This window comes from Diadema antillarum, unplaced genomic scaffold (assembly GCF_040938485.1).
Source record: "Diadema antillarum isolate AM-2024a unplaced genomic scaffold, OU_Dant_1.0 seq00000488_RagTag, whole genome shotgun sequence".
Classification (NCBI taxonomy): domain Eukaryota; kingdom Metazoa; phylum Echinodermata; class Echinoidea; order Diadematoida; family Diadematidae; genus Diadema; species Diadema antillarum.
This window is the reverse complement of record NW_027271450.1, coordinates 722,190-747,727: the sequence shown is the minus strand read 5'-3', so window position 1 is coordinate 747,727 and position 25,538 is coordinate 722,190. Positions and strand designations below refer to the sequence as shown.

The 25,538-nt window shown below is 39.7% G+C and overlaps 2 protein-coding genes and 3 non-coding genes across 5 annotated transcripts; 1 reads left to right on the top strand and 4 right to left on the bottom strand.

The window, feature by feature from the left end:
* The first annotated feature begins 2,132 nt into the window (after positions 1 to 2,132).
* Positions 2,133 to 5,934, top strand: LOC139733736 (transforming growth factor-beta-induced protein ig-h3-like). Its single transcript, XM_071644546.1, has 5 exons — positions 2,133 to 2,349; positions 2,988 to 3,238; positions 3,651 to 3,837; positions 4,519 to 4,728; positions 5,810 to 5,934. The coding sequence occupies exons 1-5, from the start codon at positions 2,133 to 2,135 to the stop codon at positions 5,932 to 5,934; spliced, it is 990 nt and encodes a 329-aa protein (XP_071500647.1).
* A 6,004-nt stretch (positions 5,935 to 11,938) lies between these two features.
* Positions 11,939 to 24,610, bottom strand: LOC139733735 (uncharacterized). Its single transcript, XM_071644545.1, has 10 exons — positions 23,867 to 24,610; positions 23,400 to 23,528; positions 22,729 to 22,848; positions 19,166 to 19,343; positions 18,110 to 18,355; positions 16,861 to 16,985; positions 16,466 to 16,595; positions 15,389 to 15,545; positions 14,481 to 14,727; positions 11,939 to 12,171 (listed from the first exon to the last, which is right to left on the bottom strand). The coding sequence occupies exons 1-10, from the start codon at positions 24,608 to 24,610 to the stop codon at positions 12,106 to 12,108; spliced, it is 2,142 nt and encodes a 713-aa protein (XP_071500646.1). The 3' UTR covers positions 11,939 to 12,105.
* On the bottom strand, positions 13,579 to 13,649 carry LOC139733748 (small nucleolar RNA SNORD18). Its single transcript, XR_011711115.1, has one exon. It is a non-coding gene; the product is annotated as a small nucleolar RNA SNORD18 (small nucleolar RNA).
* Positions 17,396 to 17,466, bottom strand: LOC139733747 (small nucleolar RNA SNORD18). The gene has a single exon (XR_011711114.1). It is a non-coding gene; the product is annotated as a small nucleolar RNA SNORD18 (small nucleolar RNA).
* LOC139733746 (small nucleolar RNA SNORD18) lies at positions 18,561 to 18,631 on the bottom strand. The gene has a single exon (XR_011711113.1). It is a non-coding gene; the product is annotated as a small nucleolar RNA SNORD18 (small nucleolar RNA).
* Positions 24,611 to 25,538: the final 928 nt, after the last annotated feature.

Sequence of the window (25,538 nt, the reverse complement as noted above, 5' to 3'; positions counted from 1 at the left end):
ATTTTTTACTCTTCTTAATTATCAGTACAGTGAAAATCTCAGGACTGCTTCTCTTTAAGGAGGGAAATGGGTTTTTTGCATGGCAACTGCCATAAATGGGATATATTTCATCTTTTTTTTTTAATCTCTCTCTCCCCCGCTCCTTCTCTGACGCACAAATTGTCCCTGTCTCAGTCTTGATATTTGTCATTGCATGTATCCACTCACTTCGATAAACATGTCAAGCGATTGTTCATATATTTGCCTCAAATATAGAGTTGAATTTCAGAATCTCGGAAAAAATCAGTGACTCTTTTTATGTAAAGAGAGATTTATTTTCAAAATTTCATGTAAAGGTTTGTCCACAGCCACACTGCCAAACCAAACCAAACAACAACAACAAACAAACAATGACAAAACTAAACAGAAAAACACATTAAGTTGCCAGGACAGAATGAGTGACGAAACTGCAGTGTAATCTCCGACATTAGTGGAATATTGAACTGTAAATGGCGCTTAGGTCGCCATGCTGTAATTTCGCCTCTTCGTTGTTTGAAGCATTTTGTTTGCGTCGTCTCCGTTTACACCAAACATAGCTCCGCGGAAGCCCGGCTGTGAGAGACCCAGGCTGGGCTGGCTGTCCCGAGCGGAAGCCGCTGATATCAAGCTGTCACAGAACGGTCCATTACATTAATGCCCCTCTATCGACTGAATAAAACACTGCCCATCATAACAACACGACCCCAGAGGGGTGACTGGGTGTAAACTCCCCACGAGTGGGGGGACACGGAGAGCGTCCTGTATCGCCGCGTAGGGATGACTTAGGGAGTGAGAGGTGAAGATGCGTGTGGGATTTCGAAAATAATCCACATCAATGAGATAGAAATGTTCTCACAAGTTTTGATCTCTCAAATATAACTTTGATACCCTTTTTTTATGCAGACATGCGGGTATCACTTAATCTCCGGTCATGTCAAAAGAGAATTTCCATCTCGGAGTTGGCAGAAAAAATAAACCCCACATAAACAAAAGCAAAATAAAATGATTAATACTTGCTGGTTGTTAAGGGGCTGATTCTCTGCGATATGTACATCATTATGCAACAATAATCTATGTTAAAATGAAAGTTGTTTGACACTAAAGTTCTAATTTCCTGAAGGTGCTATAATGTGACCCTTTCATGCCGGGTCACGAAATGTTGGTAGTCGGACATTTTAAACATCCTAGGATATTAAACATTGCTAGCAAACACATTTGTACTGCCTCTTCTGATCGTGGTCTGATTTTGTGTTATTATTCTTTTCTCTTCAATACCGATATGTCACATGTGTCGACTTTAAAATCGCAATTACAAAATCATGTGACTCTATCATTTCATCGACATTGAAAACGAAGACGGATGTCTTGCTGTCGAAAGGAAGTTATTTCTCAATGTCTTTCGCGTTGTCTCGTTGCTATGGTAAAAATGATGCTTCACCTTACTCTTTTTAGTTTGTAGCATAAAAGGCCCAATTTTCTTGTTTTGTTTTTGTTTTTCTTACTTTTGAGACGGATGATATTGTGTATTGATGCCTTGAGACTCAGTTAACTAAACACATTAATTGAAAACAGGAACACACTTTTATTTTTGTTAGTAACTGTCATTCTGCAATGTTTTATGTCCTGTGTTTTAAAGGGCCCCGATGAAAACGAACTGCTGCTGACTTGGGCCACCCTCTTTAAAGATGTGAAATGAATGAATGAATAAATAAGTGAATAAATTAATAGATTAATAAATAAATAAATAAATAAATAAACAATTACACACGGAAATGTTGTGAAGATGTAAACGAAACCAACAGCTACCAAATGTCGAGCACAGAGTCTATCATCCCATGACGAAGTTTGTGTTTACCTATAGGTGTACGTGTAGGCACAATAATAACATGGGTCGTAGGCTAATTCCATTATCAGTAACCCGAAGTCAAAAAAGAAATTTACTGACGTCGGGTTCAAAGTCTCCAAGAATTGGGAAAATATCCAAGGGGTATATAGATATCACATGTCAACTAGTTTAAGGGGAGGTGATACGACTGGATCAATACATCGTTCCAGCTACAGAAAACCCGAAAGGGGTGTCGCTGAAGATGGGCAGACGATCACTGGCGTTGACCATGGCGCTTTCGCCAGTATGGCGGGCACTCACCGTGGTGCTCCTGTCCACCACGGTTGGAGCACAGTATGGTCCGTGCACCACTCATTATCCTCCCACTAAGGATGAAGCGGGTAACGATGTGTACACTGTGGTCGATCTGGCATACGACCTCAACGCCTGTACCATGGTGGACATGATCGACCGAGCTGGGTTGAGGTCGTTCTACAGCCAAAAGGGTTCGTTCATGTTTTAAACTGAAGTTGTTCTAGCGGTACGAGATCATTGCTGAATGCACTGCAACAAAACCCAAGATCTCGAATCCACATAATTATTATGTATACTGCTCTCACGTCACATACTTTTGAACATTTTCTCCCTTTTGTGCATTTGCTAGGGTAAATTTATTACTTTATGTAATTCAAGGGTGTAATTTGAAGGTAATCACTGTCGACGAAATTATACAAGATTGCTTAAAGGTCATCAAAAATATTACCTTTACATACACTTGCTCACGTTGTAAAATTATTAATCTTAGTGACCCAATCTTTCAGATCAAAACAGCTTACTGAGTGAGATATTTCCAGACGCGCTGCATTCCTAAACGTATAATACTGGAGATGCTTTAACATCGTTGTTCAGCTTACTTAATAGTCGGAAAACTAGCGTGACCCTCTTCAAAACCGCTTTAACTTTTCAGTCAAATCCAATTGAAATACAGATATTCTTAATGCAAATAATGGGACATCAACTTGCAGATCATAAATTGACTCTTCTATACCCTCTGTCGATATTGTAGTGTTGGTTAAGGGCACGGTCGTCTTTTTCCTTTTATTGCACACAGATCATACCCTCGTTTTGTGTGTCTTTTTTCCAGGCCCTCTCACGTTATTTGCACCATACGACCTTGCATTTGAATTTCTACCCGATGACATCTACAACAAATTGATGTCGAATAAAACGTACCTACAGGAACTGCTTCTTTTCCACACCTTTCCCGGCGTCATCGGCGATGTCAACGATGTCTACCAAGACGAGCTCCTCCCGTCGATAATTCCTGGCAAGAACATTCGACTCAACATCTACCAGATAAAGAGTGGGTCAAACAACAAGCAACAGGTGACAGGGGTAAATATAGAGAAACCAGGGAGGGGGAGGTTTTCCACCTCCCTAGAAAACATCAGCGTCAGGACAGGGCTCGTGTATTTAATTCTCTCATTGCTATTGATAACTTATTGTGTAGAAAGTAAACGCGATTTTGAGAATGTGCATGGTTCTTAGAAGGGTAACCAGTAATAAATAGATTTCTCCTTGGATTTTTCTTTACAAATACTTGTTCTTAAATCAAAATAAAATTAAATTGTTTCTAGTTTGTTTTTGTTTATTGACACACACAAAAAAACGTAATTCATTTGATGATTTAAGAGTTGTGAAAGCAACGGTATGGATTTTGTGTATACTGACGTAAACATATTTTTCCCCCCAAATATGAATCATATTCCTGTGTCTATTTCCTTGCCTCCACGTATCCTAGTTTGAGCGAATCACGGCTTGTGGAGGTCCCATCATTGATGGCGGTAATTGCAGCAACGGGGAAGTTCGAGTCATCAGCAATGTCATGCACCCGATCCCTCCGGGCAGCATCGTAGACGTCATCGATCACGATCCCGAGTTCACTAAGCTCAAGAAACTCGTCTACGCCTCAAAGTTAGACGAGTACCTCAAAGGTTATCTCCGTTTGATGCCCCTTATGAGTTCACCGCTTGTCATCACCATATAGCCTACATCCAGGAGGGACGGATCCAGGAATTCTGTAAGGAGGGGGAGCCTTTACAAAATTAAAGGGGGTGCAAGCCCCCCCCCCATTTTTTTCTTTTGTTTTAACCAAAAAAAAACACACAAATAAATGGGGGGGGGGGAGCCAATGCGCCCCCTCCTGGATCCGCCTCTCACCTGGAGTCTTCTCCCCGTGTTTGTCCTTTTTTTTTTCAAAGAAATTAGATAAGCAAAGTGGAAACGCAAGATTTATCCTACATATCACACACTAAGATATTCCAAAACACATTATGTACAAATATAGGCCTATACACACCTACTTAATCCATTTCAGTCATTTTTTATTTAAATTTCCACACGGGCACTTGCTTCAGCAACAAGCTGTTCTTCCGCAAGTCCGTGCAAATTTAAGAATAATTAGTGTGTGTGTGTGTGTGTGTGTGTGTGTGTGTTATGTAAATGCTCCTTGCTTGGTAATTTTTTGTCTTAAAAAAAGAAATCATCAATCTTACATTCTCATCTACTCATAGGAACACCACCTCAGGCATCTTAAAGAGAAGATAGGGGAAGTGTATCGTTCAATCTATAATTAGTGGTGACCATGATATACGTCATACAACCTCCTTTTATAGGTGGACCATTCACCTTCTTCCCGCCAACAAACGCTGCCTTTGACAAGGTTCCTCCCGAAGTCTTGAAAGAGTTCGAAGACAACACTACCTTGACGCGAGAACTGCTGACCTATCACCTGTTGGATTGGACTCTCTATGCATCGGGTGGCTATGAAGGGGAAACTCTGGTCACTGTACAAGGAGGAAAGATTAATCTCACCGTGTGGTATGGTATGTATGTGATTAGTCAATCTGGTTACTCTTATCATGCTTATAACTGAATAAATGGGTCTATCTACCAAGATAAGCTTTTCTATGTTAAAGGGGCATTCCAGACGATATTCATAATTTCACAACATGGAGTATATAAATCGACAGCTCCATGTATAGATTTGTGGAATATATTGTGGTCCTTAAGCAGAGAAACAATACTCTGAAAATCTTAAACTAATCACACTGAACAGTGTTGATGACATAGAGCCTCACATATTTCAGAAGTGTAGCTGTTAAATTCCATTTCAATAGAACTTGCTTAACAAGTTCACCAGTGTACAATCTATGCATGCCATCTTCTTTTGTTTTGCTTCCTTGAGCCCCAACTCATGCATTCTTATGGTGAGGCTGCCATGTCATCATCTTTGTTCATTGTAATTTGTTGCAAATTTTTGAAAACATTCTTATTTCTGAACCCAATCACTATTCTGAAACTCTGTACTCGGTACATGTATAACTAATTTATAGTTGTTCATATGTATAAGTATGAAAATCTTCCGTAGGTCTCCTTTAACGCTGATCAAGTTTGGACTATAGCTGAATGAAAAACAGCTGTCAACATTTGTATGAAAATGTATATATAGATATGATGTATATTATACAAGAAAAAAAGATACAAAGAGAAGAGATCCCATTTTCACTTACCTGCAGCCATGATTTTCCACCAACAGACATTTTTGCTTGCTTATTTCTCTTTCCGCAGGTATACGCTGAAGCCTTGTTTCAGATTTTTATTTACTTACATGTATTTATTTAGCTACGTAATGTGTAATTGTGTCTTTTTGAGTAATCATCCAAATGTCCAGAACTCCAACACATCTTTGTATATTTACATACATCAGGGAGGTGAGACACCTCCCTGCATACATGTATTGGGTATGCCTATACATAGACGGTCCTATCGTTGTCAATGTCACTGCAGTGATCTAATTGCTGATGTATGAAAATGACTTACAGGGCGTAAAGACAAGAAAATAAGAATATATTATTATCATGAATCAAATAACTATGAATGGAATACATGTGATTTTTCTTTCAGATGCATTGTGGGTGAACGGACATGAAAACGCAAGAGTCATTTACCAGGATTACAATGTCTACAACGGCGTGATGCATATCATTGACAACGTGCTCATTCCACCCTTAGTAATAAAGAAAAAATGAATGCAGTGCAAACCAAGTGTTCGTGTTAAAAGATTTCTAATTTTGTCGATTCCACCCTAAAATTAATGAACAAGAAATCGCCGTCATCGTTGGACCGTTTTAACCCCATCGGGCAATTATGGCGAAGGACGTTGTGTCTTCTCCTGAATATAATGACACTTTATGTATAAATGCATTTTTTTGATCATGGAAAATAGTGAATAAATCATGATGTTATTATTGTGTGTCTGCATGCCAAAGTCAGATTTTGGGCGTATACGTGTTCTATCGTCCTTCCCAAATTTTGCGATGGTTTTACCATATTTCGAGGGGTTGAATCTGAATCTGGACGATGTAACTCTTGCATCCTTGAGGTTTTTGAGATATTCAAGATGGCCGCCAAAATGTGACATTCTTACATATTTCCTAATAAAGATAGTGAATATTGAAGAAAAAAAAAGATGTTTTCACCGTATTTCGGGGTGCTGAATCCAAATCTGGACGATGCAACGTTTGCACCCTTGAAAGTTTTGAGATTTCAAGATGACTGCCAAAATGGCCACAAAAATCTGAAATCCTATGGGTGCATTTTCTTTTAATGATGACAAACTGGAAAATCACGGTTTTACTAGTAATCTGTTTCTAGAGTGCTGAATCCGAATCTGGTTGATTAAACTCTGTCATCCTTAAGGATTTTGAGATATTCAAAATGAACATGGCCGCCCAAGTCTGAATTACATTTCTATTTTCTAATACGTGGTGAAAATGTGCTCTAACGTGATTCGGGAGATTGAACCAAGGGTGAAAGTATTTTTTTAAATCTTAAATCAGCCAAAATGGCGTCCAAAATGGCCACCACAATGGTAATCTATAAGATAAGATATATACATGTATTATGTATAACAAATGTATGTCTCGTAGGACGTGCCTGCCCTGCCTTAAATGCGGTGCGAATAGATACGAGCAGAAATCCTCGACACTAAGGCATGGTATTCTTACACGTAATCCGTGTAGAAAACCCGGCTTGCATTATCCATTGTCCACTCCAGGCTATTGAACCTCACTCCTCGGCCATACACTGGAAGAATACTTGGTGTCAAAGATCCTTTTCAGCGACGGGCAAGATCTATCAATAGGTGTATTGAAACTGCCACCACCATTCACAACCTGTTGTATACAGAATCCATGGAGCTCTTGGATTGTGATTTCGAGAGGGTTAATGTGACAAAATTCCTTTTCAGTGACGGATAAGGTCTACCAACAGGTGTATTGAAAATGCACTCACTATATTCACAACCTGTTCACAGAATCACGGCAACTCTGGGATTGTGGTTTTGAGGGGGTCAATTCTGTATTTTGTAGCTGCATTGCAGTCACTTGATCAGGACAGTACGGGTTTGGTCCTCACGCGCAAGTCTTTTCTACATGTCATCCAACATAATATGGCATAAATGGTTGTGCTGATTGGATGCTATCCTCTCTAGATTTTAGAGAAAGCGGCTGGCACGAAAGACTAGTCTACTTGGGAACCATTCATGCAGAACACCCAAAAGTCAATAAAAGAGATGCAACCCCCGGATGGTTGGGCGGAATTCTCCCTGGTGGCCGCCCCCCCCCCCCCCCCCAAAAAAAAAAAAAAAAAGATGTCAAAAATGACAAAGAAAAATATGGGGAAAAATGGTTCTAAAAATGTGTTTGGAGTGATTCTGAAAGTCGAAATCATGGTGAAAACTACTGTACTTCGTATCTTTATTTACATTTCAGTCGAGAAGCAAATTTGTCAAATCAGCTAAAATAGTATCCATCACTGTCCGCCACACAAAGATGTCCAAAAATATGATTAGGTCTCAGAGGTTGTTTTACTCATACAGAAAAGGTTGAAATTAACAACTTATGAGATGAAAGTATATGAAACACATGGGAAAAAGACACGAAAATTGCTTTCAAACTGGTCGCCAAGATAGCTTTCAAGATGTTAAGTTACTCTATGACGTACTCAGTAGTCTAATTGTTAAAAAAAAGAAATTATGCGGACTTCGAAACAGATCTTGATTGTAATGAATCCCTTTTTCGTGTACTGATTAAAATGCAATTAATGACTGCTAATATCATGAATACCATTCTCCACAATGTGGTATATAGCAGGGGCGGCGCAGCCGTGGGGGCCGTGGGGGCTCGGGCCCCCACACTTTTTGTGCACCATACAAAGGAATACATAAGGTGTCATCACTTTGGGCCCCCACACTTTTTTCAATTTTTTTTGTGCTTGTCAGCTGAAGAAACCCGGAAGTGGACGGGGAGAGATGAGCTGAGGACCTCTTTTTTTTTTTTTTTTTTTTTTGGCTTGTCATCTGAAGAAACCCGGAAGTGGACGCGGGGACGGGGAGAGATGAGCTGAGGACTTTATTTTTTTTGCTTTTTAGCTCATGAAACCCGGAAGTGGGCCCCCACACTTTTGAAAACAGTGCGCCGGCCCTGTATAGGTGGCCAGTTCTTCAGTCATTTTGAATACCTCAAAACTCTCAAGGATGCAAGGGTTGCATCTAGATCGGGATTCAGAACCCTCGAATTAGGGTATTAAAACTATATAAAAAAAAAAATAGAGAAAAATAGGCGGACTGTATAACAAGTTTCATCCTTTGGCTCCCATATTACATGTACAGAAACATATTCAAGGATTGCATTACGATACACATGTACCACGACGCCATGGTCGAGCTTCTTTAGCATTTGCGTTTTCAAAATTACACTGAAAGAGGGAATGTCCGACATGGCATTTTTTTTGTGTGTCATTTTAGTTTTCAAATCTGATATAAGATTCACCATGTGTGATAAATAGTGTGTATGTGTGCGCGCGCGCGCGTGTGAGTGTGTGTGCGTGTATGTATGTGTGTATGTTTGTCCATGCGTGTGTGTGGTTTATATATAATTATGTGGGTATTGACGACTGATAACTAGTAAACTCGCACGTCCAGTGGTGGGGTGGTTCCTATTAGAGAAATGGCTAATCATTGTGACTTTCACTCGTTCTCAATTCACTTTGTCCATCGTATAAGAGAGAGAGAGAGAGAGAGAAAAAAAAAAGTGGGACACGTGATCACTTGTTGCAGAGAGCATGACCGTTGGACGGACTCAACCAGTGAGTGGTTGGATTTAATTAACTTAAGAAATATCTTCCTCCTTTGTCCATGATTGCGTGGCAAAATCGAAGGTTTTGTGTTAAATGTTCCTTGGGAAGAAATTAAAATCGTATTAGATGCCGAAACCAATTGTATGAATAATTAACTCGTTTTCGGTGGCGTGACATTCACATGCTATCTCAAGGTCTTTTACTCTCGTAGGACTCGTACCTACCAGTGCATTTGTACGCCGCATCTAATTGGTAGAAAAAAACCCGCGAAGAATCTCTTAAAACTCGCATGATTACTTTGCCGCTGTGGTTGGGGATATTTCGTTTCTACTGTATTCTCTCATCACAGGCATTAAATTAGTCTTCGGACGATGCAAGTAGGTTGATATCTCCGACCAAAGTACATGTGTATGGACGGTAGAAGAACATAAAAACGTGAGCATTTCATCACGAGGGGTCTCCCTTGTTATACTAGTTGACGAGAACTAGAATCCGACTTTTCCGAATACATTCTTGAAGTGTCTTATAATTTGACTGACATTTTCGATGAGGTTATCATTTCATATTTTCTTTATCAACTGTTATATTGTATGTAATGCTATTCATTGTGGTGTTATCTGAAGCTCTGTCATATTGACAATTCTGGCCATAATTGACAGAATTTATATTTCAAGAACTAAATCATGTCCCTTCTCATGTGTATTATCCCTGTACCCTGTTATGTCGTGAGTTTCATGTCTCACTGAAATAGTTTCTTCCTAGAGAATGAAAAATCTAGTACACAATACCTTTCCAGTTCAAAAATTGAATAATCAAACAGTGAGTTACATGAATTCAAAGATTTCTTCATTGCTCATTTGTACCAGTGTAGTCATCAATTCTCACTGGTACTATTCTTATCCATATTGAATGTCCCCATTACAAGTACACAATGCAGTTGCAAGGATGAAGAACAAGTTCAGCAACTCAATGGTGAAAGTTAGAAAGAAATAAGAAGACCCTGTCAAGATTGATGATTACTCAAAGGTCTTATCAAATCTTTGTATGTTGCCCTGTAAGGTAAAGTGATGAGTGTGTGATCATGTCACATGACAACTTCAAAACTACACCTACATTGTAGTTTGTCTTTTCAGAGCGCACCTTCATCCTACATACTCGTAAATGCCCAGAGAGGGTTTTGCAAGCATATGACTTTGGGATAGATACCACAGTAGTACAAATGTTAACTGTATAAAGTAAATATGACTAGGGTATTATGACAGAAGTATGGAAGTGTATACCAAGTACAGTACATGTATTTGGAATAGACCCCCCTTCACAAAACACCATCCCACATATGCCCGAGACAAGAAGAGATTTGTGTGTGTGAGAGTGTGTGTGTGTGTGTGTGTGTGTGTGTGTGTGTGTGTGTGTGTGTGTGTGTGTGTGTGTGTGTATTTATACACATGCCTTCATGTCACATGCGATATTAAGTCTGCAGAGTTCTTCTCTACCCACTTTGTACACTCCTGCTCTCAACACATTTCTCTCTCATAGCTCCTGCTTCCTTTCCTCCTCTCCCTCATACTGTAAAGTGGATATTTTTGTGCGAGTAATTTTTCATGCTCGGCTGGGTAAGATGAATTTCGAGCGTTTTTAATTCCGAGGAATCGGGACATTAATTACCGCAACATGTAGCATGCACAAATATTTGTGTGCTTTTATTTTCAAGCTTCTGGTTGCGCGGAATTTGCGAAAATTTCCACTTTCAGAGTACTCCTTGAAGCATGTGAATCTTCATGTGATACACATGTATTTACTTCTCGTGTCATGTCATAAGATGTCTTTACTTTTACTTGATAGCATACATCATATCAAGTTTATTTTCAAATAGAAGCTCCCACAAAGCCAAATCTTATGAGACCTCTTTCACTACCAGCCTTTGCTTTGGGTGTATCACGACTTTGCTGAAACGAGAGACATGTATAACAGTAATCTATTTCTCTTTGTCATTTTGTTTACTATTCTTTGACCCTAGATTGTAGAATTTCCCCCTTCTGTCAGTTCACCAATATTGATATTGTAAATGTGCTGAAAATAAAGCAAAGGTCAAAGATACATGTATGTTCCATTGTGCAGATTATGCTAAGTCACTGCTTCATAGAACCAATACTCTCAAAAGATGTGCCCCTATAAAACTTGTAGTATGATCTACACTTGGACCCAACGGCAATGCAATACAAGCCTCATATTTGCAGTAAGTTACAATATGTAGTAGCAAATTCGAACAGCACAATTCGTCACATGGTATTCCATGTAGAAACACACTAAAAGCAATGCCTTAGGCAAAAAGCCCAATGTTAGTCCATTGAAGCAAGATCTTAAAATCCTTAAGGGAAATTCCATCCCGATGTTGTTTGTATGAGAACAGAAAAATTACAGACGTAGATCTGTAAATATTTGGGAAAATATCACTCACTAAAAAAAAAAAAATTATGAACTGCACATTTTTGGACAGTATAACAAACTTTCTACAGACATTTTCTTGGTATATAATAGAGTCATTATCTTTCTGCATGTCTTCCTCAGCGGATAAGTTCCATCTTGTGCCCAAAGTGAGAAAAATGAACATAAGTGAAAATGTTTGTGTGTAACAAAAGGAGAGCTGCTAAATACCTACATCACACAGTTGCCAATTGGTCTTACTCTCTTAACTTTTAAAATTCATAACTTCATAGAAGTGTCTTATTTGTTTCCAACAAATTTCACTGATTCACTTCTCTTGATTTTTCTGTTTTCATACAAAGCAACACAATATCAAGATGGAATTTCCTCTGAATGATTCTTGCTTCGAACAAACATTACACTCCTTCCACACATTTACACCACGTCAGGAAAATACCACGCAATGCCCAATTGTTTGCCTTTGTAAGCCTTGCAAATTTATTGGATGTTCTCTCAGAAAATGTTCACCTCATGTGATAGCAGTGAGGCTTGATCTGGCATCAAGGCCATATCTGACACAGCGCACAGTGGGGATTACACAGGGTCATGGTTTGGTGTGTCACAGCTGGGTTGGTAAGTTACTTCTTTCCCTTGCCCTTTGCGGTCTTGTCCTTCCCTTTTCCCTTGGCTGCCTTCTTGGGGGCCTGCAGCACCAACAAGGAATGAAGAGAAATATCATGAGAAATAGCATAGAGACAATGTGACCATAACATAAATGTTGTTGCAAAGTAAACAGTAAACCAAGTGTGCACTCAATGGCTCTCCTGATAGCAAACAGATCTTAAAAAATAAAAACAAACGAAAATGTGCTGCACGGAGTATTCAGGGCCAATGAAGACAGAGCACACAATTATATCCCTTGGAATGGCATAAAAGAGCTTGAGAATGAAATCAAAGAGATTGAGGATAACGATATAAGTCAGGCACCACAAGAGTGTAGTCATCCCATTTTAATGCAAAATATACTTTCAAAAGCCTGAAGTCAACCTTTTACTGAGAAGCAGCATAATGTCAGACAGGTTAATGTGTTCCATCTGAGCTTTTAGTACCCCTTTCAGTACCTCCTCTGGCTTGGGCCAGGCCCGAGCTAAGTCATAAAATTTTGAATTTATGAATGGGTCTGTCCAAAGTGGCCCACGCCAGGAGCGGGCTATTTTGGCGCTGTTGAAGCTAGCATCAGGAGCGGGCCAGGCTGGGGTCTGGTGCCAATCGAAGAGTTTATGAACGATAACAGCGCCAGGCTCTGGCCAAAATTCCCTGTACGGTCAAAGGTCACAATTACAGTGCACTCCCGCTATAACGAAAAGCTCGGGACCGGCAGTTTTCTTTCGTTATAACGACATTTCGTTATAACCGAACAAATACAGTATATTACGAAAACAAGGAAGCCACGCATATATAATATTCTGTTTGTTGAATACTAGTCATACACTGGAAAGCTATGTGAACATTAAAACAAATAGTTAATCAATTTCAGATTATTGTATTACAATAGCGCAAGTTCCCCTCGGAATCTCTGGGTGACACACCAAGCGAACACACAATGATGTGACGCTTTTGCCCGCTACGTGTTTTCGAAAGCGATCCGCATTTCGTTAAAACGGAGCACATTTCTTTTGTTTTTCTTTGTCAGTGGTGCTCGGAAAAGACTTCGTTATAACGAAAATTTCGCTATAACCATGTTCGTTATAAACAAATTTTGTACCATAGACTTTAATGGCGATAATTTTGGGACCAGAAGTTTTACTTCGTTATAACGAAATTTCGTTATAACCGTGTTCGTTGTAACGGAAGTACACTGTACCTGGCCATGCCCTCCGCCACAGTGCGAATTCAGTTACTATGTTAGTTATCCATTACGTGGCCGAGTTCTTGAATGGGTCATCGTTAAAGAAGCGCGGCTCTGCTATAGTTACTGAACACAATTTTTACTGCTTTGCGCGGGCCATATTAGCTCGGGCCAGGAGGTGGCAAAAAATGCACGAGTTACTGAACGGGTATAACTCCCATTAACACGTGCAGACCACAGTAATTCAAACTAACAGCATGCCAAGATCAGAACTTCAGTGTTATCATGGTAAGTCAATAACACGGACCTGAAGTGGATACATCGTCATCTCTAGGCATTCAGATAATTCAGATTCATATGAACTGGAGCAATCAAAGTTGATGGCATGGCCCACTACACATGTCATATCATGGCACGTAATCAATGCCAAAAAAAATCTGGTGTATCTCTTTCTGGTCATTTAAAGGTATCTAAATGAAACGAGGATATATGAAAAACAACAAAAGGTAAAAATAAAACAAAACAAAATGCAAAAGCCTTGCTATATGTTACTAAATGATCACTCTTGTCTTTCATGTTTATGACTGAACATATCTCAAAGCATTACTGACGTGGGAAGTTTAACTCTTTATGTGCCATGGTAGAAACCCCGTGTGCCACATTATTCTGAGACACCAAAGTAGTCATGCTTTTAAAAAACATTGTTTTTTTTTTAAATCTATGTAACTTCTACAGATTTCTGTTAAGCTAGACATGCAGTGAGCGAAGTTGTAGAGAAAATACCAAGCTTTGCTTTGATGAAAATTCTATGACAAATCAATGATTGTTTTCCTTTGAAATGACCAATAGCTACATTACTGTAAAGGCATGACTTTTGCACAACTTTTGCACACAAAACAGTAACAGAAACTTAGAATTTACACGCAAATCTCTAAAGGAACACCGCTTGATAGTCAATCACCACATAAAATGCAAGCTATATGTGAGAAGAACAGAAGCTCGAGAAAAGCTTTCATTGTACTGTGGCATTTGGCGATTTATCAATTGATTTGGGCGGGTTTGTGGGTTTCAGCAGAATATGCGAAGTTGGCACGTCGTCGACTGAGTCGAACGTGGCACATAAAGAGTTAAGCACGATGTTTATTAAACCAAACCACCACCTACCTCCCTCTTCTGGTCTACGACTTCCTGGCGCTTTGCCTTGGCACGCTCTTCAGCCAGCTTGGCGTTGCGCTTGGAGGTCTTGGCATAGGGGTTCAGCTTGAACATGACGCGAGCGTTCTTGAGCGGGTTCTTCTTGAGAACCTTGCGTTTGTTGGCTGTCGTGTTGACCGGTCTGAGCTGGCGACGGATCTCCTGAGACCTCAGCAAGCGACGCAGGTCAGTGTTGGTCATCTTGGGCATGGGGAGGCTAGGGAGAAAAAAAGTCGCTTTGTTCTTTATCATCAAATTACAGCAGACCTGATCCTTAAATACAAGTATGAATAATCAATTTCTTGTGGAAATGCAAACCTAGCTTTATTTTGAAACATATCAGAACTAAATACACTCCTTTAAATATCTTTACCTTCTAATGCATATTTCATGACTGCATGACTGAATGTAGCATTTAAACTAGTTCTTACATTTATCAATTCTAATAAATGCATGAACTTGGATAATGCTCCAAAGCTTTAAACAGAATTATCGTTAGTTTTCGTGACATATATTTTATGAATGACACTCAAACTAGTTCACCAAAGAGAGGGATGTCTGTAAAGCGTTCACTCGGGCTGGCACAATAAAATCTTAAATCAGTTTGCAGAAAGTTCAGTATCACCTGGAAATAATCCATTGTGTGTAAAGTTTTTGAGTGAATCATGCTACGCTTTTTACAGATCCTGCAAGATTTCAACATGTACATCTAGTACTACTGGGTTATCGTATAACAACTGTATTCTAATGCCTCATGTACTGAATGTAGTTCAGTAGCAGACACAATAATTGCGCTTTATGCCGACGTTGTGACTGTAAAATACACTGCAATAAAATCATTTATTGTGTCTGTCCACATTCGACAATGGATGTCTTACTTGTAGTTTGTCTTCTCCGTGGAAGGCTTCTTCCATGTGCCGTAGAGACCGTCCAGCTTGCGGAAGGCAGACTCGGTCCAGATGCAGAACCTGCCGACGTGGCCTCCAGGAGCAAGCCTCAGGAGGTTCAGTCTGGACACGTTGAGGAGGGTGACACCTGGGAGCCAAGAAGACAGGAGGTGATGCTAACAAGAATGGATCAATTTCTATCATGGTGCGTCAATGTTGCAGGATCACAGACATTCATAATTCAAAATCAGGGAGATTCCAAACAGCTTTCATTTCAGTAGCTACATAAAAAATTCCCAGATCAGGGAGGTTTTATATTCTTTTCTCAGGACTTGACGAAAAATTAACTTTTCAGGAAGCCTCCAGCAAATCGGGGCTTAGCAGGTCTAATCTCATTTCGATAGGATCAAAAATACAACAAAAACAAACAGGACTGCAGGTACTCTATACATATGACATATCATAGGTTATCGAACGTAACAAGTTCTCCAGCTTCGAAAATTGGTTGAGACAGCTACGACATCCCCCATCCTTCAAGGAATCATAGTTGTATGTGAAGGTAACAACTAACACTGGTAGTTCAGGTTCAAAATAGTTTTGTATCGACTAGACTACTTAAAATGGAAAGAAAATGCAGAATAGTGTAAGAGTACAGACTGTATACGCCGAATATTTCGCGAGGTTTTTATTTTCGCGAATTTCGCGTGTCAGGTGCTATTTGCGAAATTAAAAACGCGCAAAAATATTGACTCTGATCCCGATGTGAAAGTGACGTACGTGTGTACACTTCTCAGTACAAGACTCCACGAACACGCATTTAACCACTCGCAAAATCATCGGGAATTCCCGATTCGCAAAAATTTAGACTCGCGAAATATATGGCATATACAGTATTTGCATCTCATAGCACCAGAGATCCTTCTTGTGGCACTCTGCCTCTACACAGCCAGTCCTCAAACCAGTTTAGCAGGCTCTAACCTTCTCTGACCTCTGTCCCAGCCATTTTTTTTTTCCTCCATTGGGATTCCCACCTGGGAGAAGAGTAATCCAGTCACTGTGTGTACTTACCTGGGATGTTCCTGAAGGCCCTTGTGATGCCATTGTCTTGATCGTAGATGACGAGGGGACCCAGACGGCGCACGTATCTCCTGTTCCTCATCTTTCCCTTGCCTGCACGCATGCGCCGTGACTTGTAGACCTGTTCAAAAATCATAAGAAGAAGGCTGAACACTTGCATGCGATACGAATGACTGATCACATGCCAGGACTACAATTATACATATAAGTAGTCTTGCAATGCTTACACATAATGATTCAAGTAATTTAATCAATTTGTCATAGATGTGTAATTAGATGTTTCGCATGTTAATACCTCAGCAGGAGATGGATACTCAATTAATATTGATGGGGGACTACATCCCTCCTTCATACTAGACTCATGACTGCAAAATCTAACCACCCACCTTCTTGATGTCTTCCCACGCCTTGAAGCGCTTGAGGAAGTACACGGCTTCCTTGGTCTTCTTGAAGTCTTGGACCTTGTCGCTGACCACAAGGGGTACTTCTGGGGTTCCCATGATCATGTGTCCTGTAGTCACACAGATTAAGGTTGAGGCACAAGTAAATATAATATCATATGGCAATTACAAATAACATTGTCCTGGCAAGAAACAAATCAAATGAATATTTGCATACTCAAAATTTCCCTTTGCTACATTACCCCCCCTGATATTTCTCATATAACTCACATTTAATCAATGAGTATTCTTCGTATTTTGATTTCATTTTTCTCTAGCAAGGTGACCAGAATACAGGAATATGTTTTGGTTGATCAAAACCAGTAACAATTTTCTGCATTTGTTTAAAAATAGTGGAATTCTTCAATTGTATTTGGTGTTCTTACAGTTTTGATAAAGCAAACGTGAAATCATAATCAAAAGAGCATGACACACAGCTGAATTCACCAACAAGTGGAAATTTGAAACAAAATTGTGTGCACAGATCAGAACTTCAGTGTTATCATGGTTCATCAGAAACACGGACCTGAAGTGCATGTATCATCCTCTCTTGGCACACTAAGGAGTACTTGTACAAGTCCCTTTATTTCTTCATGAATTTGCAGGGGTCACATTATTATACTCTTGAATTGGTGTTTGTCTGAATAGATCCTGAAGTAACAGAAAAAGATCTGAAAATTCTAGACTTCAAAGGTGGTGCATTAGTCAACACCACAATACATGTATCAACCAATCATGTCAAAACATATCACAATATGCCACTGCACGTGACCGAGGTATCTACATACAAACCATATTGGCTATCAATAGATTTCTTCTTCTACAACATAATCTCCTACTTGCAATGAAATAGATGATACTCTCATCCTGACCCTTGACTCTCACTGGATTTTCATCATCATTATTAGAGTATTGCTAAGTTACAATTTACACACATTCCAAATGTGACAGTTTTTACAAGGCACTTCAGCAAATAACTGTAATAAGTATAGCATATATTGTAACAATTTTAACCAGATGTTTAACCATATCTGTAATTATATTCTGCAAATATATATTATCAGGCAGTGGTCTGACACACTTCCTACAAAGATATAAGACGTGATCACAATCACATTCTGTAAGTATTTCAGTATCTGCTCAAATGACACTAAGATTTCCCAAAAAACACTTGGAAAAACTTGTGAACACGTACCCTTGGACATGACGAGGGCGGGGACTGCTGAGGCAGCGAGGGCGGAGCAGAGGGCAAAGCGTTTCTGCTGGATGTTGGTGCGGCAGTGCCAGCGGCGCCAGATCTTGGTGGGGGCAAACATCCGTCCACCTCGGCACATATTGCCGAAGGCTCCCTGGCCGGAGCGGTGGGTACCACCACCCCTGACTCGGGGGATACGGGCCACAGCGCGGCCGGTACCCCAGGACTCAGCACTGGTTTGGTGACCTGAAATCCATTACATAATTTCCTTTTGTTACACAACAAACAAGTAAACACTTGACTTTTTTCCTTGTATTGATAGCAAATCTGAAAAACAAGTGAGATTTATCATTAAAAATCAAAGACAGACATAATTCACATACAGAATTCATGTGCAAATATATCCTGTAAGCATTTCTAGCACAATAACAGGGATACTCTGTAGAATGCATAAATCAGTACTTCACTAAAATCAAGGTCATTCAGAAACACGGACCATGAAGTGGAGTATCATCACAGCACAGCATCACAAAATAAAGTTGCTAGTAAACAACAACAAAACTGGTCACACAACTTTTTTTATTCTGTCCTGATTTGATGACAACACCTTGCCTTCTCCAACAAAAAACTCAAACAAACTAAACAACCCAACTTCTCACATAGACTAGACGGTTATAATACCCATTAAGTTCTAAATGAAAATTAACTCATATAATAATAAAAACTGACAAACTTTACAAAGCCACAGCAGTTGAGTTGGTTCTACCTAGTCATACACTGTGACTATTTGACTCTTATTTAAATCCCCTATTCATGTGGCACAAATAGTCAAGTACACGAGAGTTTACGTCAATTGCTTAAGTCTGGGTTCCAAAGACTAAATAACAAACTTTTGTGCAATGCTCCATCATACAGTTTACCCTAACTTTATTTAATGAGAAAATTATGATGATGATTAACAAAAACCAAATGGACTGGATGTCTGACTGCAGCTTCCTAATCTTAACAGTAAGTACAAAGTAAATAGCCAAGCTCTACTCCATCTACAGTACATACCAGCGATCTTCTTGACAGCATACGGCTGGCGGCTGTTCTTCCTCATGTTGGTGTGGGCATAGTTGACTATGTCTGGCCTGATGGGGGCCCTGAACACAGCTGGGAGGGTGACATTGGTTCCACTGACCTCGTTCTTCTCATTGTACACTGTGACAAGTGGTCTTGCTGCTGCAACAGCCTAGAATACAAAGAGAAATAAAAAATGATCTTCACTATCACAAAGCAACATCAGTGCTTGCTGTACCAAAATAGAACATATAAGAAATGCCAGGGTACCCACTGTGTCACACCAAGTTGTTCTACTATTACAAGTACTTGTAAAACATAACGTGATGTGAAGATGTGTTCATTGTTGGAACTGCATATAATGATTAGTCCTTGCAAGAACTTACATACAATGCAGATCTTTCCTGGATTTCAAATGAAGGATGAACATGTGTTCACAACCTGATTAAATCTCTGAACAGAGCTGTACAGGAATAATATGTCTTGCCAGTAAACTATGCCATGTTCATGCATGATACTATCCTATTCCCTATTTGCTCTGAAGTATATAGAAAACTCCTTCAAGTTGGCAATCAAGGGCAGGGTTTACTAGAGGCCACGCACAATCATGACCTGGAAAGATACAGATATCTCAGGTTACAGAAATGTATGGTTCCGTGTTTTAGCCTCTCTAAACTACATACTATGCCACTGTGAACAAACTATGACCACCAGTTAGCATCTAAGTTCTGAAATACTGTAAAAGTCGATATTTTCATGTGATTGATTTTTTGCACTGAGCGACTCTAAAACATATCCGTGCCCCGTGGGTTCTTGTTCGTGCTGCCCCAATTGTCAACCAATTCAAAATGTGCACAGAAAATTGTGAAGATATTTGTGCGGGTTTTAGAATTTGCACTAGCCAGAAGTAGCACACAATTGATGAAAATTAATGAAGACATGTACTGTGAAAATGTTTGCATTTACACAGTAATGGCCATACTTAGGTGGGTCAGCTTATCACACTGAACAGTCAGTGTGTCCATTTTGGCAAATAGACATCTCTACCATGGATACATATTGCAAAATGCATGCAGAAATCACGAGCACCACCAATGTGACCAATTCGCTTCTTGCTCACTACTCCCTAGTGAAGGCTGTAAACGAATGTGCGTTAGGCCCAATCAAAGATAGTAGAGATAACAAGATACGAAGGCGCGCGATAAAAATGGACACAAATTGGCTACAGTACCGCTCACCATTTCGTCTGACACGTTTACACGTTTCGGGTTCGCTCAGGCGTTTCGCGTGAGCGAATCGAGTCAAAGTGAACGAAACACGATTCGCTCGCACTGGCCCGCCCGCGGAGGGAAACGTGTAGCGTTCAGAACTTCACGATTCAGTGCCGATGTCCGGCGTGCTGGGAGCGAGGGAAACGTGTTTTTTCTATTACACGTTTCGGGCGCGCTGCATGCGTGTGCACAATGTGCGCGCTGATCGAATCAGAGAGTAAGTTTCGTAAGCAGACGACGTTCGTGCATGGATAGCGCGCATATAGCGGATGTGTGCAAAGACTCCCTTAGATCGTATTTTATCACATCGACATTGCGAGCGTGGCTCCTGCATGCTGCTACTGCATGCACAGCACCAAATTCTTATCGTCGATATGACACCACCGTAGTCATGAAATGTGGCATATCACATGGTACAGTGTACAAGTACATCGATCGCAGCGCAAAACGTAAATAGAGCTGCCGTGCGTGCTGAAATCATAAACTCACTCTGATGACACGTTAACACACGTGCAGCTTATTTTCATAGTACAATCGTACTTTTGAGAGTGTTTTGTTTGTTTTTTGGTAAGAGATTGCTATGTTTGCAACAATTTGCCGTTCTTGTTCGAGTGTTTCGTGACGTTTTTTTTTAATGGAACGATGCGATGTAGATTCTACTACGACATGTAGAATCTAGATTATATTCTACACTGTGTAAGACACATGTTATGTATACGAGTATGAGAGGACATCGTAGTTTGTATTGCACCCACTCGTTTGTTTCCGTGTAACGTTAGTTTTACCGTAACGTGCCTTCATCGTTCGTCTTCACTTTGTAGGCCTAGAACTACCCGGTTGCATATCAATGATAAATACTAGAAATATTTATCATATCCAACGGCCGTTATGCCATCCCAACGAGCTACTCCTTACGAGACCTTATACGAGACTCACCACGTATACTGTACCATTAAAACATTTCAATTATTAATGGAAATTAAATTTCTTTCACGAGAGAAAATCCGATGCTTGTTAATGTTAGAGCCGTAGCGGTTACTATAAAGGGAATATTCCTTGATATCTGAGATTGTCTTTCCTCTCTAGTCCCGATTGCGTATCGTGGGATGGGGGGAGGGGGAGGGAGGGTGAGTGAATTTTATTTGTATATCTATCAGTAAGATGGAAACAATTGTTTCTAATGAAAATTCAACGATTATCCATTTTTCTATCTAGCTGTGACATGGATTACTGCAGTGGAATATTTTTTTTCAATCTAACACTGCGATTGCAAATTGAAGGTTTCTTGCTGTACGTTGCCCTAAATTACAATCTTTAATCGAGTTTACAATATGGCAGTTTCTTGTTGGATGTAGCCACTGTATGTGATAAAAAGCTAAAATGACAATATATATATATATATATATATATATATATATATATATATATTATTTCTTTATTTGCAATTAAAAGTCTATTTTGGAATCAACTTCATTTTCGTGTATTCCTGTTGAAAGACAGACGACGACATTGCCTCTAATGGAGTACATGTAGTTTTCTTTTATACATTGTATTTTTATTTTAGAATTATGTAGGTTCTGAGAGATTATGCATGTTTGATATGAGAAGTGCCACGAAATACAATTTTGAATATCATAATATGAATATGATATTCAAATCGTATTTCGTGGCACTTCTCATATCAAACATGCATAATCTCTCAGAACCTACATAATTCGGTTTTTATTGCCAATATGTTTAGGGTGGGCTTGTATTTATTTGCTCTATACGATCTTAGGTTATTATTGCCACTGCTTCATACCCAGCTTTTCGGAAATCCAACTGTACTTGTAGTATATGTGTAATGTTTCCCATGGGGTATTTGGTTGTGTAATTTTTGACACACACACAAACACACACACAAACACACACGCACACACACACATATATATCCACACACTTCAGGTTGGGTTTTACATGCATCCACTTCAAAATATTGCAGTCAAATGTGTACTAACTCAGTCATCAGTCGAATAATGAAACAGTCATTCACAGGAACGGTTTAAATTCAAATGAAACTGAATTTTAATAGAATAGGTACAAAATACATTAACGTCGTACTTTGTAGGTTTTGATGTGTGTCGAAGGAATAGTACATAATTCAAGGATTTGACATATGAATACGTACATAAATACACAATCAATATAATACAGAATGAAGGAAAACACGTGTAGCCGGTCGCCCTTCCCTCGCCGATCGCCCATGCCGTGCTAGTAGCCGGTCGCCCTTCCCTCGCACTCTATCACCTTCGGTATGGCCTTGGCTAGATTCCCGATGTACTTCCTACACTTCTCTGGTGTCATCCGCTCCCTCCAAAACTGCCTCAGCCCGGCGATCAACTCGTCCTTCGTCTTCGGTTTGTGTGTCTGCAGAAGAAGAGTAAAACAAATGAAAGTTGATTTAAATGCAAGCAAAAGGAACGAAAAAAAAAAAGGAAAAGAAAAAAGGCAGCTGTGATCGCTAGAATTATGATATCAAAATGCAATGCATTTAAGTTGTGTAATATAGTTTGATTTGGACGTCCAAATAATACAAACGTGTACAGAAGGATGTAACATCTATATTGTATCAACAGTATTGTCATATATTTATTTATATATATTTTATTATATATTTACACCTAGACTTATTTACATACACGTAACGTAAGAAAAGGAGAGACTTATAATTTCTCTATGTGCAGAGGCGAGATATGTGGGGGTCAAAGGCACCAGACTTTTTTCTTACTAACCATTCTTATAGGAAGTGTTTTACCAGTATTGTCTTATCACGTTTCTGTTTACACCTAGATTGATTTACTTACAAGTAACAAGACAAAGGAACGACTTATAATTTCTCTGTGTGAAGAGGCGAGAGAGTTTCATGTACATAATTATGTGGAGGCCAAAGATACCAGATTTTTTTCTTACTAACTCACCTTTCGTAGGAAGTGTTTCATCTCATGCCATACGTGTTCTATGGGGTTCAGGTCAGGGGACTCGGGAGGGGTTGGCCACCAATTGATGCCGTTGGCTTCCATGAAGGCCTTAGTCTGTCTGCTCGTATGCTGAAATAAATAGTAATAGATACATAAAAAAATAATAAGTACATGTATCGTGCTTTACCTGTAAATGTATATTGAAAAACATTATGAGATACACCTGTATTTAAACATAACTTTTTAAAAAGTAAGATTGCAGTACTGTACATGTATTGAGTTTTATGATTTCATGATTTTATGATTTCATGACGACGAATAAAACAAATTGTGTTTATGAAAAAATCAGAATTTACGTTCAGATGATTTCGGAATTCAGATATTAAGATTCTTATGAAGAATTATAGATATTGTATATAACTATACTTGGCATATATTGCATGTTTACTAACGTCCTTTTAACTTACTTTTGGATCATTGTCCTGCATAAAACGGTGGCCCTCGGGATACTTCGAAGCGATGAATGGGACCAAGCCGTCTTGAAGGAGAGATTGGTAAAACCCCTGGTCCATGATTCCATCGAAGATCATCAGTTCGGTGGCGCCACGTTTGGATATCCCCGCCCAAACATGTACTTTGGTCGGGTGCTTGGGACGAGGCTTCAGCTTGCGGTCAGCAGCAACTCCAGTGTGTGGATCCACATGGCGGAAGCAGACTGTTGCGTGTTGATCGAGCTGGACACTACATTCGTCGGTGAATATGACATCATCAAATTGTTCATTTGACGTCAAACATGCCGCAGCATATTCAAGACGCTTGACCCGATTGACAGTTCGGATGAGCTGGCAGTATCTCGCTCCAGTCGCCACCCATCCCAGCTTGCTTCTTGCTCTCTTCAGCGTCGAGAGCGAAATACTCCTGCCCTTCTCAGTCCGGAATATCTTCTGGAGGTCCGACGCGGTAGTTTCATCGTTCAGTAGCATGCGCTGGTGGATGAAGTCGAGATCGTCCGAGCTAAGCAGTGAGGGCTTAGGTCGTGGCGCATCACGAAGGCGTCCTGTAGCTTCATAGCGTTTTACTACACGCCTGATTCCATCGACGTGGTGGATGTTGCCAGCTTCAGCTAACGCCGCTTGTATCTCCCGATACGATCGCCCATCCTTATGCAGCTGGATGATGCGGGCACGAACATGGTCCATAATTCGCGGCATAGTAGAATTAGTTACTGGAAGCGATCTCGACGAAGTGAATACTCAGAAGACAAACGTGGTAATGATGGAACCGATCGTGATGCCGTGACTTTTTATAAGGACTTGTATGATTATCGCGGATTGTGCGCTGAATGACACATGATTAGGGGCTCATTGAATGGCTTTTTTTAAAGTATACCGTCGCCGCGCCTTTGAACTTAAGGATGCACCGCACGCTTTGTTGTAAAGCACATCTGTAAGAAGGCACCACGCTAATAATGCGGACGCTAATTTGCCTGTTTGACTGTATTGTTATGCGTTTAGAACCATCTTTTGCTGAGATATGCTGCTTCTCTAAGAAGTACAGTATACATTGGTTAAGTGATTGAGGGAAAAGGGTATGCACAGCATATCGTACATCTCATATGCAAATGTGACACTTTGGTTCCTCAGGGCCATGCATACCTGCGTTAAAACAGTCCATACTGTACACTACAGCAACGACGATGTCGATTTCCAAATTTCATTATGTCCAGTTTGGTTTTGAGATCTCTAGATATGCCAAGTGTGTGGTTGTTTTACATCAAGTTCCTAGATTTTGTTTTTCAATAGATACATCGGTTTCTTATCTTATACATTACAACTACAGTACATAAAAATTGTTTATTTGTTCATAACTCTCTATGGTGACACTCCTATTTCAAAGAAACAATTTGCATGTGATTTCTAGATATTCTAGATATTCTAGATATTTATAAAACATTTTGTTGGTTTAACTTCTTGTGACTTAAAGAATGCCAGCCATGAGGAGAGTTTGTCATAGCACTTAGTAAACATAATGAGTCCCTACATGTATAGCTCGCATGAGTTGGGCTTAGTTTTTTTCGATGTATTTTGTGTTGAATCATATTTCTACACAACAATCTGTACATTTCTTGGTTATATGCAT